Source organism: Nannobrachium achirus (assembly GCF_963921795.1).
Source record: "Nannobrachium achirus genome assembly, chromosome: 22".
NCBI lineage: Eukaryota > Metazoa > Chordata > Actinopteri > Myctophiformes > Myctophidae > Nannobrachium > Nannobrachium achirus.
In genome coordinates, this window is record NC_137829.1 from 26389028 (window position 1) to 26408442 (window position 19415).

The 19415-nt window shown below is 39.4% G+C and overlaps 1 protein-coding gene across 1 annotated transcript; it reads right to left on the reverse strand.

Annotated features, from left to right (window-relative positions):
• Positions 1-534: 534 nt before the first annotated feature.
• Positions 535-18318, reverse strand: LOC308307527 (acetylcholine receptor subunit alpha-like; the record flags this gene model as incomplete). The annotated part of the gene is made up of 9 exons (XM_080752793.1): positions 535-2408; positions 2506-2748; positions 5537-5760; positions 9500-9737; positions 10021-10216; positions 11209-11318; positions 11714-11758; positions 11857-11999; positions 18264-18318. The coding sequence occupies 9 exons, from the start codon at positions 18316-18318 to the stop codon at positions 2280-2282; spliced, it is 1383 nt and encodes a 460-aa protein (XP_080608919.1). The 3' UTR covers positions 535-2279.
• Between the last annotated feature and the right edge of the window lie 1097 nt (positions 18319-19415).

The following is a 19415-nucleotide window of genomic DNA, read 5'->3' on the forward strand; positions in this document are numbered from 1 at the left end:
TTATGTCCATTTGGATAGTCTATATTATCTCGTATGTTCTGATGTATGATAACATTAGGATCAGGATGCCATCATCATCATAGCTAAAGTTGTGTATCTGGTTGCCAGACTTGCCACTATGAGTAGCTCCTGACTGGAGAAACAGTGCCACCTACTGCTTATCTCATGAACTAAGTCCTAATGTCTGCAATATTTGCACAACACTGGTGGGTGGAAGCATTGTAGGTTAAATCATGTTGTACAGGTATTGAACTCTGGGATATGAGACTGTGAACTGTCCAAATCGGTGGCCTCATGTAAAATGCTTTTAGGTATACTACTGTATTCAGATGTTTCATTCTCTTTTAAACAATCAGCATTTGAACCATTCAATCCATTGAGACAGGACATTTTTCTTATTGTTTATTTAATGTTCTCGAGGCACACAACAAAGTCATAACAAAACATTTTAAAGTCAAAAACTATATGTAAATATAATATCAGCACAACATAATTGCAAATATTACAGCAACTGAAGGCTGCAGATGGCACAAGAAAACATATATGACAAAGTTTACAAGACAAAATAAAATGCCTCATCTAATAACTATTGATCTAAGAGTCAATGTTCTATGTTTGAGGTGTGTACCAAATCACATTATCTCTACATCAACTTATAACTAAATCACTCTGTGACTATGTCTACACTCTTGACAGTGGCACACTGGCAGTAACACTATCAGTTATATATATACAGTACATACAGTTGATATCAGGCACTAAAGATGGTGACTGAATACCTGCTGCTAAATTGCTACGTTTTCCTTCAACCATGCCACTTTATCTATGCACATGAAAGTTTCATGATGAAACTGTGATTTTTATATAGCCTACCTGCTGATATTTCTATTATATATGTTTTTTTTATATTATGTTTATCACAAGAGGCATTTCTGCCTTCCGTATAGTGCCATTTATTCATTGCTATTTTCATGCACCTTGTGGACTTTGAATATTTGATGTGACTGTGCCTTCCTGTTATTTGATTTGTTCAGTGTTCTTTTCTGTCTGTTTTCTCGTTCCCTATTCAAACTCTTCCTCTAACAATGTAGCAATGTTGACAGCTTAGACAAAATATCATTTCTGACTCATTGTGCTCTCCATTATCAAGATACTGCAGCAGGCCTATGCATACAGCAAGTCACTATTGAAGTAACTGTTAACTGCTTTCTAGAACACCATGTTTCCTATCTACACCAATTCATATCCTGTATGGCCTACTAACAGGCATGACTCATCACTAACATCATTTCTGGTTACATAATATGGCTCGTGTAAAAACCCAGAACTCGGGTGTGCCCAAATACCTGCCCAACACCACAGTGTCTATAGGGCCTCAGAGTGACACACATAAAAAGCAGGTTATGCTTTACCTGGGGGGGTGGCGGGAGAAGAGCTGTGTCCAATTCATTCCCTATGGAAATCACATGGTTTTGAAGAAGCAACTTTCTTTAAGGCTGCCTTTAAGACAAGAAGCAGCCGTAAAGCAAGTTGCTCCTTCAACATGTGACTTCCATAGGGAATGAATTGGACGCTGCTCTTCCCCCCATGCTTTTTATGTGTGCCCGAGGCATATAGGGCTTCGAATTCATCGTGATTCATCCAGTTTGACAGCGTCTACTCTATACAAACACAATTGTCTGTGTTCAGGGGAGGGAACAAGAACTCAACTCCTACGGCCTAGGACGGCGCCTGTCCAGTGGGGAATGTTGAATGGGAGGAGTAGGATGGAGCCGCTATGTCCTCTCGGTGGGGGCTCCTCACTGGCAGGTGAGCCAGTAATAACATCATTGGCAAACAGTGGGAGGAAATAATTGGTGAATTTGGGCTACTTTAAATTTAGAAAAGAAAAGAAGAGGTGAAAAACTAAAAACTAAAAGAAACCTTCAGGACAGTGTTCTGCCTTTGGTGTCATTTTGTTCTCAGAGCTTGCGTTAGCTTACAGATGAATGACCAGTCATCACCTTTAACCCAAACTTAGTTGACCGTATTTCCAAGGGCTCTGTAGCAGAACTCCCCTCAATAAAGTTTATTCTAAATGATTCTGATTCTCTCCAGTTTTCGCTCCACAATAATGATCTGAAAATAGACGATTTACAAGCTCACAGCATGTAGATCTGCTATTTTCACAGAATGTTCCCTAGAATAAGGATGCTATAGGGTTTGTGTTTTTAAAAGAGGATCACAACAACAGAGGATTGTAAATTCCAACAATCAACTTGAAGAAAACATTAAAGTATCTAAAGTCTACTTAGCTCAATGAGGCGGCCTGCGAACACGCCTAATGTACCAATGAGACATACTGCCATGAACACACACAGCAGAATGTGATCCAGAACCATTGCCACAAACTTCCACTCCTCAGCAGCCTGTGGAGAAAAAGGACATATAATGTGTTACTCACAATGACAAGAGACAACAAAGAACAACATTCCTGCTTCCCTTCCTCAGAATGAGAAACCTCACATTGTTGGATTCCTCATCTGATTTCATGGTTTCTGCGATGTACTTCACCCCTTCAATGGCACTGCGAACGTCAGGATTCTTGGTGATAGGTGACTGGTAGGGGACACCAGAAGGGACAGGCTTTCCAGAGATGTCTGAGATGTCAAAATCAGCATTATAGATGACTTTGTCTGGCTTTGTTTCCTGACTTGGGCGCTTCATGGTTGAGAAGAACATGATGTTCGGAATTGTTTCAATAAACACCTGGAATGGAAAATACAATGCTCAATGTCAAAGTACCACCATCATGACAGCAAACAATGACAGCAGACTCTAACAATATTTAACAAAACTAGAAAACTGTTCCTTCAAAACAGTGTGGGCTCGCTTCCAACCCAAAACAATAATAGTAAAAGTGTCAAGTTCCCAGGCAATGCTCTCTTTCATTTTACTGACGTAAAATGGTAATGCAAATACAATGTAGACAAGCAGTGTTATTACATGAACTTAAAGGACCAGGTCACCTTTGGGACAACCAGATCTTATTTTATTGTTGTGTGGGACACGATCAACACAATGTTGAGTTATTTTTTGTGTTCAATCTGTGTTTTTAGATATTTTAGTATTTCAGTATGCTACAACTGGTCATATGATGCATTTTGCATCATATGATGCATGAGATGATGCAATATCATGCTACAAAGCATCATATGACCAGTTGTAGCATGCTGAAATACTAAAATATCTAAAAACAAAGATTGAACACAAGAAATTACTCAGGATTGTGTTGATCGTGTCCCACACAACAATAAAATAAGATCTGGTTGTCCCAGAGGTGACCTGGTCCTTTAACGGTATGGACAATTAAATCAAAATAAAATAAAATTAAAGCTGCAAGCAGCGATGACCGGGCCCTCGCAGCTCTACCCACGTCACAAGGGGCAGCGGTTACACTATTACACTTATTGCCCTTTTACACTTATTGCCCTATTACACTATTACACTATTACACTATTACACTATTACAATTATTACACTATTACACTTATTACACTATTACACTATTACACTTATTGCCCTATTACACTATTACACTATTACACTATTACACTATTACACTTATTATACTATTACACTATTACACTATTACACTTATTACACTATTACACTTATTACACTATTACACTATTGCACTATTACACTTATTACACTATTACACTTATTGTGCTATTACACTATTACACTTAATACACTATTACACTATTACACGTATTGTGCTATTACACTATTACACTTATTACACTATTACACTATTACACTTATTACACTATTACACTTATTGTGCTATTACACTATTACACTTAATACACTATTACACTTATTGCGCTATTACACTATTACACTTATTACACTATTACACTATTACACTTATTGCACTATTACACTTATTGTGCTATTACACTATTACACTTATTGCCCTTTTACACTTATTGCCCTATTACACTATTACAATTATTACACTATTACACTATTACACTTATTACACTATTACACTATTACACTTATTGCCCTATTACACTATTACACTATTACACTTATTACACTATTACACTTATTACACTATTACACTATTACACTTATTACACTATTACACTTATTACACTTATTACACTATTGCACTATTACACTATTACACTATTACACTTATTACACTATTACACTATTACACTTATTGCGCTATTACACTAAAATCATAGTCGACTATACAAATCCTTAGTCGGGGACTGTGTGTGTGTGTGTGTGTGTGTGTGTGTGTGTGTGTGTGTGTGTGTGTGTGTGTGTGTGTGTGTGTCCCTCTTCTGTGTTGCCTAGAACTGGAGGATTGATTTTGGGGTTTGTATTGTAAAGTACAATGTGTGATGTCATCAAGTTGTAATTTGCAATACAAACCCCAAAATCAATCCTCCGGTTCTAGGCAACACAGAAGATGGGGAACTTTCTTTTTATTTCCACACAACTCCTCTAAGGTATATTAATGACATAGTTCAATATTGAAAATGGGTGGTCTTCCCCTTTAAGACGTCTCTGCCGAGACTTTCGCATTGTCACTGCAGGGCCGACTTATGTAAGGCTAAATCACCACAGAACAGCCAATGACAGCCAAGCCTTTAATCACAGCTGTGTCAATCAGTAGAGTGCAGAGGGACATTTATTTATAGTTTTAACTATAACTATAGTTTTATATATCACACAGCTTAGACATTTGGATCAAATCAGACAGCAGACCTGTGTGAACGCATTGATATAAATAGCATATCTGAAGTGTGAATATTGCAGCCACAGCGACTTAATATAAACATGGGTCCCTTTCCTCTGTCTCACTCTGCTAAACCCATTGGAAATGCATTGGGTGCTTAAAGTTAAACATTTTAATTTTTTTATAATTAAACTACAAAACATTTCAAAAAGAAAAATACACGCACACTTGTCCTCAGTAAGCTGAACACATAAAAATTTGAATGGTGTTGAAAGGTGTAAGCGTTTAGGAGATGAAGCGCGCCAAAGTTTTGAGGATACTGACTAGTATAGTATAGAAATAAATAATGAAGATAACATACGTTTGCTCGCCTTCCAGGCGAGCCCACAATAACAAAATGCAATTCATCCTACTGCCACTAGATGGCTATAGAGTGCAAAGAATACATAGGATCCATCCTATGTAAAGTGCTGCCAGACTGAGGGAAACATAATTTATAGATATTCTTTCCTTGAAAATCTGTTATTTATTGGCGAGCCACGCAATCATACAATTGATCATCTAAATCAGGGGTCTTCAATGTTTTCAGGCCAAGGACCTCTTAGTTGAGAGAGAGAGATGAAGCTGGGACTTCCAAAACCTTTTCAGAGATTCATTCCATTGTTTGACAGCACAATCATCAGTGTATTTTGGATTAATGTCAATTTGCGTTTTCAGATATTTAACCATTTGAACTGTCAATACTACTCTTGAAGACCCCTGATCTAAATCCATTTTACAACAGTATAACCTCACCTGGCGAACCCAGTCGGGCATGGTGTGAGTGCTTGGGGAGCGGTGGTGGGTGTTGATGACAATGACAGTGATGATGATGGAGGCAATGACGAAGACCATGGTGAACAGCATGTACTTCCCGATGAGTGGAACAGCACTGGAGGTGGAAGGGATGAGCTCCACGATGACCAGCAGGAAGACAGTCAGAGACAGCAGGACAGAGATGCTGAGGGTCATCTTCTCACCTATAGGGACACATGGTCAGGGGCGTCACAAGGGTGGAGGGGCCTTCATTATTTTATACTTTAGCTATTGAAAAATAGCATAGGCCTATATATATTTTGAAAAGTCATGAAAATGTGTGCAAATCTTTGAATATATGTATTTTTTAAGCGAACATTTGTAACTAAAATTTTGCTTCTGGGGGGTCCCTGGAGCTAAATATTTTGAGATGTGGGTCCGTGGCCAACTACATATCATTTTGGGGGTCCTTCACATGAAAAAGTTTGAGCACCACTGACATTTCTTTAAACGGAAGGATTTGAAATCGGACTTGAATATAGACTGAAAAATTGCAGATCTACAAGCTCGGAGCGCGGCACTCAGTGTTGCACTGTGAGCTTGTATATCTGCTATTTTTCAATAGTTAAAGCACAAAATAATGCAAAACCCCCTCCCTCTATGAAGAACATTCATGGGGGTCTCGCAGTGAATTATTGTACCCAGGGCCCAGAATTTGGTGCAACACCCCTGGACACATACATCAAGTCAAGTCAATTTGACTTATGAAGCACATTTAAAAACAAGTTAAACAACCCAAGCTGACCAATGTGCTGTACATTATTAAAACAGCATAAACATTTTTACAAACAACAACATTAAAACAAGAGGATTAAATCAATTGTAGAAGGAAAGGTAGATAAAAACGTGTCATTGCCTGGGCAAGATGGAAAACAGTTTAGACTGCATGGTTCAAAGGCTATAGGGAGAAGGGTCACCAGCACTTTCGCCTATAACATATTCGCCTACACGCATTTGGTCCTTTCGCCTGCCATTTTCGCCTTGGAGGAGAGTCTTTTCACCTACCTGTCTGAGCCATTTCGCCTACCCTCAATTCTGCTGTCAGACTGTCCATGTTTGCAAATTATCTCTTTGTCATTTAAATATTATAGTGACTGTGACAGTGGTGTCAAGTGAATCTAACAGTTTACTTGACATTTATTATTTACATCACATTTTATTCCTAAAAAATGGCAAAATAGTTTTTTATGCCTGTTGACAGGCAAGGTTGATTCTATAGGCTAGCCTATTTAGGTGTAGCATATCTTATATAGACCTATATAGGCTAATAGCCTACATATATATTTTGTATAGCCTAATGTTAAAACAATATAGGCCTACAATACTGTTCATTTTACAATACTGTTCAATACTGCACCAAAGAATGTATAGTATCGGGACATGGATTAATTCATTATTTGGGCGCACCTGATTCCAATAGCTCTGTATTTATGTGATTACTATGGAGTGCATAGGATAGCCGTGTGTAGGTTTGACATGTAACACCACTGTCACAGTCACTATAATATTTAAATGACAAAGCGATAATATGAAAACATGGACAGTCTGACAGCAGCATTGAGGGTAGGCAAAATGGCTCAGACAGGTAGGTGAAATGACTCTCCTCCACGGCAAAAGTGCCCCGCGAAAAGACCTGGCGAAAATGTTATAGGCGATTATGCCTGACACCGGGAGAAGAGGTGTGTCTTTAGTTTAGAATTGAAAAGTATGAGGGAAGGGGAAGATCGGACAAGGAGTGGTAGGCTCCATAGCTTTGCCCTTTAGTTTGTCACAGGTCACCTCAGGTCATCCTCACTATCTGGCCCTTATATACCGGTATAATGGTGGACAAAGTACTCAACTCCAATATTTTGAATCAAAGTATAGATACTCCAGGTCAAATATTACTTAATGTGAAAGTTGCTCTGCCAAATTTGTACCTGAGTTAAAAGTACTGGAGTACCTGCTTTTAAAAATACTTAATTGTTCAAGTACATGCTTTGAAAAGTACAATTACAAACTACATTTTCCTTTTAATATCAATGCATTGCTGCATTAAAAGTTAGACTATTTCCAAACAATAAATAATAGTGAAAATAGCTAATCTAAGTGGTACTTTTTCTCTTTCTAGAAACAATTATTATTGTTATATTTTTGTCATTTTGTTTCAGTGCTGTTTGTTGTACTGTTGTGCTGCTGAAAGTATCAATCCACAGGGAAGATTCTTTTGGCATCCTTCACAGTATCATGTCAGCAGCCATATTAAAAACAGCCATCTAGTGATGTATAATACATGAAAGCAAAGGCCTGCTCGCAGACATGACAGCACAGAGGGTAATGAGGCAGGCCTCCACACTGGGAACGCGGCCAGATGTGCACTGGAGCACTGCAGTTTCAATAACTTAACACCTTATAAGCTGACATCCAACATGGAGGACAAGCTCTTGGCAAACAATATTCGCTCGAACTGTACAGGAGATAAACCCAAATGATCAGTGTTAGAACTAGATAACTAGAAAGATGCAATTGGAAATTCCAAGTGTGGTTGCCAATGATGCGGATTTCACAAATGAATTTCGTCTTACCATTTGAATTTCCCCTGTTCAAGTCAACAGGTAAAATTAATTCACTAATAGATTAATGGCCATATGGAGATCAATGTGTCAGTCCTTGTCCCTTTTATGCCCATATATGGAGATCGCTGATGTCATCAATATTAAGCCCATATCTTGGAAAAGCCCTATAAGGTCTATGATGTCTGACATCGATGAAGTCAGCCATCGCCATATTTGGGAAAAGTTTACATTTTAATTAAAGTCAATGGAGAAAATTAATTCACGAATAAATGTATATAAATTAAACTATATAATGTATCTCTTAGCAAATGATGAAGCCGGTCGATTTGACATATGGTCCAAGTGCGTGCTACCAAAACTGTGGGAGGAATAAAAAAGTTTACTTGGGAGACGATAGAAGATGGAGGATAAAAAATATAGCCTATTATGTAATTCTCATGTGGTCTATATATGGACATACCGGTACACGTGCCACCAAAACTGTGGAAGGAATTCCGTGGGAAAAAAATGTTTACTTGAAAGATGGAAGTACTATAGTCTGGTAATAATTAGTGTGGTTGCTATAGGCAACACACTATTGTTCTAGGTCCGGGAACTTTTATGACAGCTAAAGTTAACCTGTTTTTTGTTAACCTTTTAATTGAAGTTATCTGGGTTGCAAGGCCAGATATCTTGGACAATATAATGTCCAATCAGACAGGATTGGTCATGCTTCACTTGACATCACGATATTTAATCGCGACTCGTGTCAGTGCAACCACACTTGCAATTTCCCAGAATTGTGCCTAGTTATTTATGTGTTCCAATACACAACTTAATTGCCTTTGTTTGACTTTCTATTCCTCTAATATATGCACACATACATATGCACCACTCCACAGACACAATTACAGTATAGTGCCCTAAGTATCATTTTGGTTAGACCCTCGCCTAAGGCCACTTCACCAATGATTAGCAGCCATCACAGCCAGGTGTAATATCACCACTCTACAGTACATTCACCAGCCCACCATGGGCATACGCATGCACGCACGCACGCATGCACGCACGCACGCATGCATGCACGCACGCACGCACGCACGCACGCACGCACGCACGCACGCACGCACAAAGTTCAAGTTGACAGTGTGTGTGTGTGAGTGTGTGTATGTGTGTGTGTGTGTGTGTGTGTGTGTGTGTGTGTGTGTGTGTGTGTGTGTGTGTGTGTGTGTGTGTGTGTGTGTGTGTGTGCGTGCGTGTGCGTGTGTGTGTCTGTGTGTGATTCTTCTATATACTGCATGATTTTCCTGCCACCTCATTCATTCCATGTGTGCGCACTGAGATGAATTGGAAACAAGCGTCAACGTACCAGAGTCTGTCGGCAGATAGAAGACGAGGCCGGTCAAGAAGGAGAAGAGCATGCAGGGGATGATGACGTTGACAATGAAGTAGAGCGGCAGACGGAGCATAAGGAAATGGTAGGTGATGTCCAGGTACGGTGTGTCCAAGCAACAGGCATAGTACACCCAGTGCTTCCAGCCTCGGAAGTCCTTCATCACCCACTCGCCACTCTCCATGAAGTTACTCAGGTCAGGCCGGTCACTGTCCTGGTGAAGAGAAACAGCCAGGAAGACTTTTAACGCGCGACCTCGCCTCTCGCCCTTAGGGCGTCTTACTGTTTAGTATTAATATGGGTTCATTCAATTACTTAATCACTTAAGCCCTGTACTGTATGTAGGCCTACTTGTCGTACAAGTATTTTTCTTCCTTTTCCAGGAAGGAAGGACTAGCGGACATAGTCAATCTATAAACCCATAACGTATTACAGTATGACACGTGAGCTTGTAGATTGTAGGTTGATGTCTGAGTGGTACGGATCATTGGTGTTACCATGTTGACAACGACCAGGTTTCCATCATAGGTCCAGGTGCCCAGCTTCATGCTGCAGTTCTGGAGGTCAAAGGGGAAGTGCAGCACAATGATTTCACAGTAGCTCTTAAAGATGGCCGGCGGGTTCCATGTGATCATCCCTGTGTGTTCCAGCAGCACCTTGGTCTCATGAACGATTGCAAAGTCTCCGTCGGCGCTGTGGGCACAAATAAGCGCACAGGAAAATCCTCAGTGTGCATTTGTTATAATTCATGTATCTCTGGGCATCCGGGTGAATGATTATGGCACAGAGTGCCATGCTGTGAGCTTGTATATCTAAATGCCATCTAAATCCTTCAGAGGTTTTTGAAAAACTCATGTTTCTATCATGAGAGGTTCCCAAACGTTTTCATATCAAGGACACCCAAAATGAGTATTTGGCCACCGCCCCCCATCTCTAAATATTATGTATCAGGGAACCCCCAGAAGCAAATATTTGAATTACAAATGTTCGCTTAAAAAATAGATATTCAAAGATTTGAAAAAATGACAAGATTTTTCAAAAATAGCAGATCTACAAGCTCACAGCGCGGCACCGCTGTGAGCTTCTATATCTGCAATTTTGTAATAGTTAAAGCATAAAATAATGGTTAAAGTAATAATGCGGATAGGATTGATGTGTGTGTTTAGGCAGCACGAGAGTGGTGGGAGATAATGTTAACATGAGGGGACATCGGTGCCTGGGGCTTTGGCAACGTCTGGCCATGCACTGCAGTCAAACAGCCCGACCAACCAGCGCAGAGCCTGGGTGGTACAGGTTGTTGTGGCAGCGGAGGCTGGTTGTCAGGGAAAGAACAGCAGTGTGTGTCAGACACAGCATATGGTATAGAGAGGACCTGTGATACCAGGGGCCAGATTTAGCCTGATGCAATCTGAGCCTTTCTCCACTCAACACAATGGAAGTGAAGCAAAACGTGACTCGACAACATCCCTTTGAAGTCGTGTTGAGTAGGGCTGCAACTATTGATGCTTTCAGTCATTGATATCTTTAAATAATCAATAAATATTATCAATTTGTACTTTGTCGTACAACTGTGTTACGCAAAATAGGAAAGAAATTATCTACAAGCTACAAGCAAAAAAACGTTGATACTGTTTTTAAAATGACATAAGGATTTTTTGTCAGACTGGATGGAGAGGAAAGCTTACTTGTTGTAGAGAACCAGATCGGGCCGCCAAATGTCAGTGGATGGAACTCTTATCTTTTTGATACCGCCATAATCGTCCGGGTTCCATAGCAAGTTCATATCTTTCCATTGCTGAGTAAATGAACATAGAAAGGGCATCAGGTTATGCAAAAATATATTTCTGACCACGTTTCTCTTGGAAATGGAAAACATTTCCGGGATTTTATATATTTATTTACATTGTATACTTTTTAAATTTGTACTATTTGTACTATTATGCATGCGCAACATTTTCATTTTAAAGATACTCAATTCTTTGCATTCATTGAAGGAGACCTTACACAGCAAGTAATGTGTCTTTAGGCCATACTTATCTGTGCATTTACAGAGCATTTACAGAGTTCCAAAAATATGAGCTCATATTCATATAATTCACATTCACTAGGCCTATATAACCTTTCACAATAGCATTTGTAGCAGGTGTCCCTCTGTTGTGATTAGAAACAATTATTACACAAGTTACAAACCTGTTTTAATCGCACGTTGCTGCTGACAATCTGGTTGACCTCATCCTGCATATGGAGATAAACGATTCAACCATTTAGATTCTTGATCACAGTATGTGACTCTTAATAGGCATGAGGCGATATGGGATGGCTTAACCTCTCACCACACTGATGAGCTGGATTAGCTGAAGTCCAACAGTCACTACAACCGGATCCTTGAAGTGAGTGACAGGGCGCACAATCTTGTTGTAACCAGTGAAAAGGGTTTTGACCAAGCGGGTTTCATCCTCAGACGCCCAGGCAATACCTACAACAATCAGATAGGATAGAGATAGGATTCAGACTTAAAGGACAACTTAGTTTTTTGTACAATAAGGGTTCATATTTTATTAGACTGTAATTAGAGAAAAGAAAAGGTGAGTGTTTAAATGTTTTCATTTGCTGCTTTCTATCATTTTAGTGATTTTATCGATTTTGATTTCAGTGGGTGGGGGCATGCGGTAAGTGGCTATACTGTATGTCTTTTTAGACACAATAAGCCCTTAATTTCTTTATTACTATTTACAGTAACACTACTAGCCCCCATAAGCCACATCTATGAGAGATTGCTGAGCATCTTGGGAATGGGCTTATTGTGTCTAAAAATACATATTAAGCCACTTGTACGCATGCCCCACCCACTGAAATCAAAATCATCGCTAAAACTATAGAAAAGTAAATGAAAACATTTTAACACTCTTTTCTTTTCTCTAATGAGGCCTACAATCTAAAATATGAACACTTGTCGTAAAAAACGAAACAAAAAGTTGTCCTTTAAAGCAGTATGGTTCAAATATAGACAGCCATAACATGTGGGCACCCTGCCTGCAGTGATGCCACTAGAATCCCAATTCTAATTCACATAATTGAACTATTCAGCCTTGTTTTGTTCATAGTGGAACATGAAATCCTATCCGTTCATGAACAGAATTAGAAGTTGTCGTCACCACTGGAGACCACACAGGTCAGCCAGGGTCACTTTCCTACGTCTTCAGGAGACTGTCACAAGCAGCACCCACTGGTGCTGATGTCTGTGTAATATCAGATTTAATGTGTGAAAACCATCTCGTATTTCCAGAGAGCTATGTAGCAGCCTGCTTCTTCCATAGATGTAATTTGGACATCTATATAAAGTAATAAAAACAACAACAACAACAACAACAACAACAACAACAACATACAGTTTCAATTCTGCATGCTGTATTCTGGTGCATAATCTTTTGGAGATGAGAATTGTGTAAGGGTCATTTTGATAGAGATAGTGTTTCATTTCTACTATCCAGTATTTGACACAGGCCAGAGCAGTATCCCATTTCATTTTCCACATGACCTTGGGGGGAAGGCTGAATTAAAGCAACATGAACCATCGAATGATTCTTGACACATTTAGCTCACTAAACCCAGGACCCTCCGAACTTAACTATGCGGTTGTCTCGTGAAACATTGAAGCGGCAGCCGTAGGTTATAAAGTAGCATACAAATGTTCTTGTCAATCAAAGCATGTTATAGCTGGACAAGACACACAAGTAATTCACTTAAATTAAAATGTGTTTAGTTATCATTTATGTTGTTCCAACAACACTAAAGTCATATAGTACATCATTCATGGAAGAGTCGTCCAACAATAGCGACTAGGACCTATACTTTAAGTTAAAATTTTACTTAGTGTCATGCAAATCAAACATCTGAGTTAAGTAACCCTTTTCTTTCTCTGGTTTGCCAGCATGGACTAATTTCAGTGTCCAATCCTTACCTGTTAAACATATTAGATGAAAACCGAAAAATAAAAGCTTCATTCTTGTCAATGCTTTCTTGTAAATCCAAAATGAAGACTCAACTTCAAGTTGTTGCCTGCTGGCCCCTAGGAGAATGAAAAAGTATCTCCCTGCTTAAAGGATTCCTAGAGCACTGGCGCCCAATTACTTACAGCCGAGTTTTCCCGTTAGCAGTATTGTTTTCCTCTGACACCGTATGTGTATGACTGACTGCCAACGTTTGTCATTTGAGAGCCACATTCTTTGTCATCTGTTATAAGCCCAACATGCCACAGTAATCTACCACTGAAATATCCCATCGTGAAATAGCCCACACAGAACATAACAGGTGCAATGACAAGCCCTGGCTGCTTTTAAAGGAATGGCATTTGCATGTTTAGATGGACATTGAGAAGAATCGGAACAAACAAACTGGACTCTTTTGACCCTCGAAGATGTAACAACAAAGCTACCCTTGAACCTTGTACCATTATTGTTGTACTCGGCCCTACAAAGCCAATTGAACTTTATAATAATAATGGGTTTAAAAGTGTTTCAACTGGTCAGCCAAATGAGATATCGGCATATAAGTGATATTACACTAATTGTCTCTGCCAGGCCGAAAGGCATGGGGAGACGGCATGGGGAGACTATGTTTTGCACCCTGTCCGTCCTTCCGTCTGTGAACAGCTAATCTTTGGCACCGTTGGCACGATGGCAGTGAAACTGTACACGCACACTCCCTGGGTGCCAGAGCAGAACCTCTGCCCCCAGTTTTTCACATGGGCCTGTTATAGCGCCACAAGGAGGCGGATTTCTGCAAAACACATTTAAGAGAGTAGTCTACTAATACAGATTTTGTCCAAGATTCACACAAATCAGTATCTCTATAGTCATTAAACGAAACGGGTCTGATTTTTCATATTCCTTCCCGATTGGCTAAGATTTGCTTCCAAAGTTTGCAGGACAAAATCCCTCAAATCATGAACACTGCATGCAATTTTGGTGAAATTGTGCTCACGCATTCCCAATAGGCTAAGGAAGAAATTCCACTTCAACATTTTCAAATCAGCCTCATGGTGGCGCTATAACAGGCTGATTCGTGTTTTCACCTACAGTGTAAAACTTTGTATGTGCACTCCCTAGAAGAGGCCAAGGAAAAACATTGGCTTCCAAAGTTTGCAGGATTGGTCAGTTTTGAACAAAATGCCTCAAATCATGAACGCAGCTAGCGCTTTCCGTGAAACTTTGCACGTACATTGCCACTAGGTCACCAGCCACCAGCAGGTCTGGCGGAGACCTGTACTTGGAAGAGCACTGCTTCTAGTTTTATATCTCTGTTCTTGAGGTAATTGTTTATCCCCCAAAATCATGAAGGCTAGGGTAGAGTATGTTGATCAATGGTTGAAAACAATGCAGACAGTGCTTATGAAGACATTTGTAGTATCTAGAATATGTTAGTTCATTTAAAATGTTCTTATTCCGTTTTGTCTTATTTTGTCCAGTCGCACACTTTGAATAGATTATTAGTCATAGACTTAATTGAATAATTCTCAAAACGTCCACTGAATGTTGCAACAGCCATGTGTTTTCCAGATGGCCGGGCACTACACCCATGTGGCCCTCTACACCTGCCCAGCCCTGCTGAGCCAGTGATGGGTCGGGCAACTCAATTTCCTCACGGCACCAATCTGTTCAATCAGCCAGTCACTCAACAACTAGTCTCATTCATCTCACTTAAGGACAAATGACCATGTTGGCAATGGCTGAATTAAGAGAGATTTGTCTCAACCCCCCTTCCGCTCCGCAGATCACCCACCCCTTTTCCCTATCAAGCAGACCACCTGAGTTCACACGCACACTGCTCTGCCTCGCCTCTGCGCTGCCATGTAAGCACTGCAGTGTTCATTTCGCCGACTAAAACTATGACGAAAAATGTTCGTCGACTACCTTTTTCACTGACGAAAACGAAATGAAAACGAAATAAAAAGTAAGATATGAAAGACTAAATATATTTTCAATTTTGTCAACAAATAAAAACTAGACTGAAATGTTAGGTATAGGGACTATATGGGAGAAGAGATCCAGTAGAACAAAAAGTCATTTTATGAATGGTTGCGCACGGGTGTTGCACTCTGAAAATAGCAGATCTACAAGCTCACAACGCGCCATGCTTCGCTGCGTTGTGAGCTTGTAGCTCGGCTATTTTCAGCATTCAACCAAGTGTAAAATCAACCATTATGACGCCATCAAGGCCCGCCAAAAGACATTTGTGACAAAATCAACTGTACATTTAGTCGACTAAAATGTTATATTTAGTCGACTAAAACTAAAACTTTTCAGATGACTAAAATATGACTTAAACTAAAATTTAATTTTATTCAAAAGACTATGACTAAACTAAATCAAAAATTGTTGTCAAAATTAAGACTGCATGTTAGCGAGGGCAAATCATTGAATCGGCTCAGTAAACCAGGGTACTGACATATTTATTTTTATTTTTATTTATTTTTATTGTTTTTGTATTCGAAATGTGACTACAACAGTACTGGTTCCCGTACAGGAAGCGTACTGACCAGTACAACACTGGTTCCAGTAACAGCTCTGAAGAAGACTGGACAGTATTTTTAGCTCTCTTCGTGTGATGAAAATGGTCATGGAATATATGAATGATGATGCCACTGCTGGGGTTGGATGAACAATGGACAGCATGCTGGATGTTGTGGAAGATTATGGGGATTAGGGTTTCCATGATAGAGAGTATTAAGTGCATTATAACCATGATTATGTTATATATATCTGTGTGTGTGTGTGTGTGTGTGTGTGTGTGTGTGTGTGTGTGTGTGTGTGTGTGTGTGTGTGTGTGTGTGCATGTGTGCACGCGTGCATACGTGCATGCTTGCGTAGGCCTACAGCATATCTACAATATCTACCTACCTACCTATCTATTGTGAAAGTAACTATATTCAATAAGTAAAAACATAATATGTAAGCGAAGAACACTGATTATGAGATGTGTGTCTAAGAAATCTAATCACACAGTAGGCCTACTATGTGCCTATATGTGATGCCATATACTGGCAAATATATTTGACATGTGGATTAACTGAATATTTTGGTTTATCTTAGAATTTGTATACTTGGGCCAGCTATCTCTGTGGGAGGAAATCAACAGAGAGTAACATGTAATCAACAAAGAAGAAAGGTCACTTATGTCATGGATCACAGACACTGTCACATTTAGACTCATTACTGTGAATAAGGCACAGCCATCACACAATAAAATTGGCAAACATTATTGGATGTGCATGAGGAGACTACTGTCATGGAGTCATCACAGCAGATGTCTAATCGGTGCATAGCTTCCATGGTTTGGTCTATTGCCTTTTGCACCCAGTCAGCGCCTAATGTAGATGAATGTATAATACATTTGAAAAAAATGGCTGATTGTGGCTGGTGGAAAGCCATACAGCTGGAAGACGAATTTCCATTTTGTGTACAGCCAACAAAAGGTAGGTATGAATCCGTCACACAATAATTTGATGTGATGCGGTCCCAAAAACCTAGTGATTAAATGTCAAGTGAGGACAGCTTCTGAATTGCAAAGCAGGCAATGTTTGTGGGCATGTTTAAAAAGAAGCACAGGGTGAACAATAGCTGAATGAACAGAGAAGATTACATTTGACTGTTTTAATATTTGGGCAGGCAGTGATCTCTGTGAACAACCACTTAATAGGATTTTACTTCAGATAAGGAGACAGCTGTGTCCTTCATTGAGGACAACTGTATCCGTACCAACAGACACAAATAGAGAATAGTTGCTAGCAGACACTATAGTAATAGTATGCCAGCTTGTCTGAGTGTAACAATCAGGTTTGCCTTTAAGCCTAGTAGAGTTATCACTTGGTAGGGAAAGTAATAACGCCTTGATGTTTGCCCAGGGGAAAGAACATTATTTTTAAGTGTTTCAAACAATTCACCTCACTCCCATCTAACTGAAATGTCCACCTATTCAAGAAGTCAAAGTCGGTATTCAGATCACTCAGCAAAACTAAATGCCCCATATATTTTTTAAATGTAAAAAAGAGAGCTAAAATGCCCTTTCAAATGCAAAGAATATTACCAAAACATTGCAGTAAGAAAAACAACCCATGGTCGTCTTTCTTGAACACTCCCCTTGACCAATGAGAAGCCTAATCCACAATGAAGTATCATAGAGCAATCAATCCGAGATGGCATAAATCACTCACTCCAAACTAGTCACTTCTAGTCTCCCTGCAATATCTGGTGAAAATATGTACTGTATACTGATCAGTATTTCTTTATGTAGTAAATGGCATAAAGGTGCAAGCATTGTAAAGGGCATGCATGGCTGTGATTATAAACAATAACATAGATATATTTTAATTCACAATCATGATTTGCACCATACTGGTTCAAGATAAAGCAACATATTTAGAACCTGCCTTTGTAACTTGTGTAAGCCAAAAACAGTGGTAACACTTTGATCTCATAATGAGCTGCCAATGAGCTCACTATGGCATGACTGGTTTTTGGAAATTACATGGAAGGATTGCTTGTGGATAATTAACCCTAAAATGCATAAATCCCATGTGAGGTTGTTTGCATATATATCTAGCAATTAAAAATCTCATGGATGCACAGAGAGCGCGATGCCTAAGGTACTGTGGATTTTGATTTAATCTCACAGTGAATGACTGTGATTGACGTGTTCCCAGAGGGGTTGCTGTACAATCATATGTGGCATCTAGCATTACCCGTCACTCCGGATATGCAGATTTGAAGAAAGATGGCCCCATTTGCCTGTGTCATCGTGGAAGGTCAAATAAAAATGTAATTGTCGACATTTGTCGACAACAAGTTGTCATTAAATGACTACTTCCCCTTTTTGTCAACCATTTCCTGCAATTAAAATGTACCATACAAAATGGTGATGCCAATTCCAGAGCTTAATTGAACACATTCAGATGAGTCGTGCAGTTTCTGCATTTCTCAGCGAAAGGTTTAATAAATTAAAGTGTTCATGCACAAATTATGTACAAAAGCATTACAGTAAAAAAACAAAATAAACAGCACAAATAATCCTCTTTGAACAAGAAAAGTTATATATATTGTTTTAAACTTCAGGCAAATATAACAAAGCACACATTGACTGGTTGCTTTCTGTGAGGAAAGGCTCAAATGGTAACTTGGTAAGAACCGTAGGTTACATAAAAAGAGATAAGGAGGTAAAAACACAATGTCATAAAGGTGCTCCTCAGTACGTCAGTAGATTTCCAGCTAAATAATTTTTCACAGAAAGAAATAATTGCACAATAGGTAGCTATAGGGATCTGGAATGTAAAATCCCCAGTGTTAACTCGGAGGGTAAAGGAGGCCACATGGTCCATCTGATGTCCGAACTGTCTTCGGACAGGGTAGGTTATAACTACAAAATGTATTCATAAATCATAACTTTGCTTGGGCAGTCTCAGATAAATCCTGGATGTTCTGACTGTCCAAAGACAGTTTAGACAGTGTGATTAGTCAGGAGTTGGGTGGGTGTGAGCCATTTAGTTTTGTTTTTAGCCCAAGGCTTCATTCTGATGCTAGCCCAGGGTACTTCACTGCTGTATAGAAGTTGCACATTTTTATATCAACGTCTTTAACAAGCATGTAAAATCATATAAATGGCATATTTAATGTCTAAAATATATAAATAATTTACAAACAAGCCTGGCTGCCTGCCTGGCTGTGTGCTTGTTGGTGTGGCTCTCTGGCACTCTCTGCTACAAATCTCACAATATCAAGCCAGACAGTCTTTTTCAGACAGGCCTTCTGAAAAACATTCGGCGATCAGATGGAGCATGCAGGTCCCTTCAGATTTAAATGAATTAACATTGAGGTTTTACTGTGTAACTACTACATCA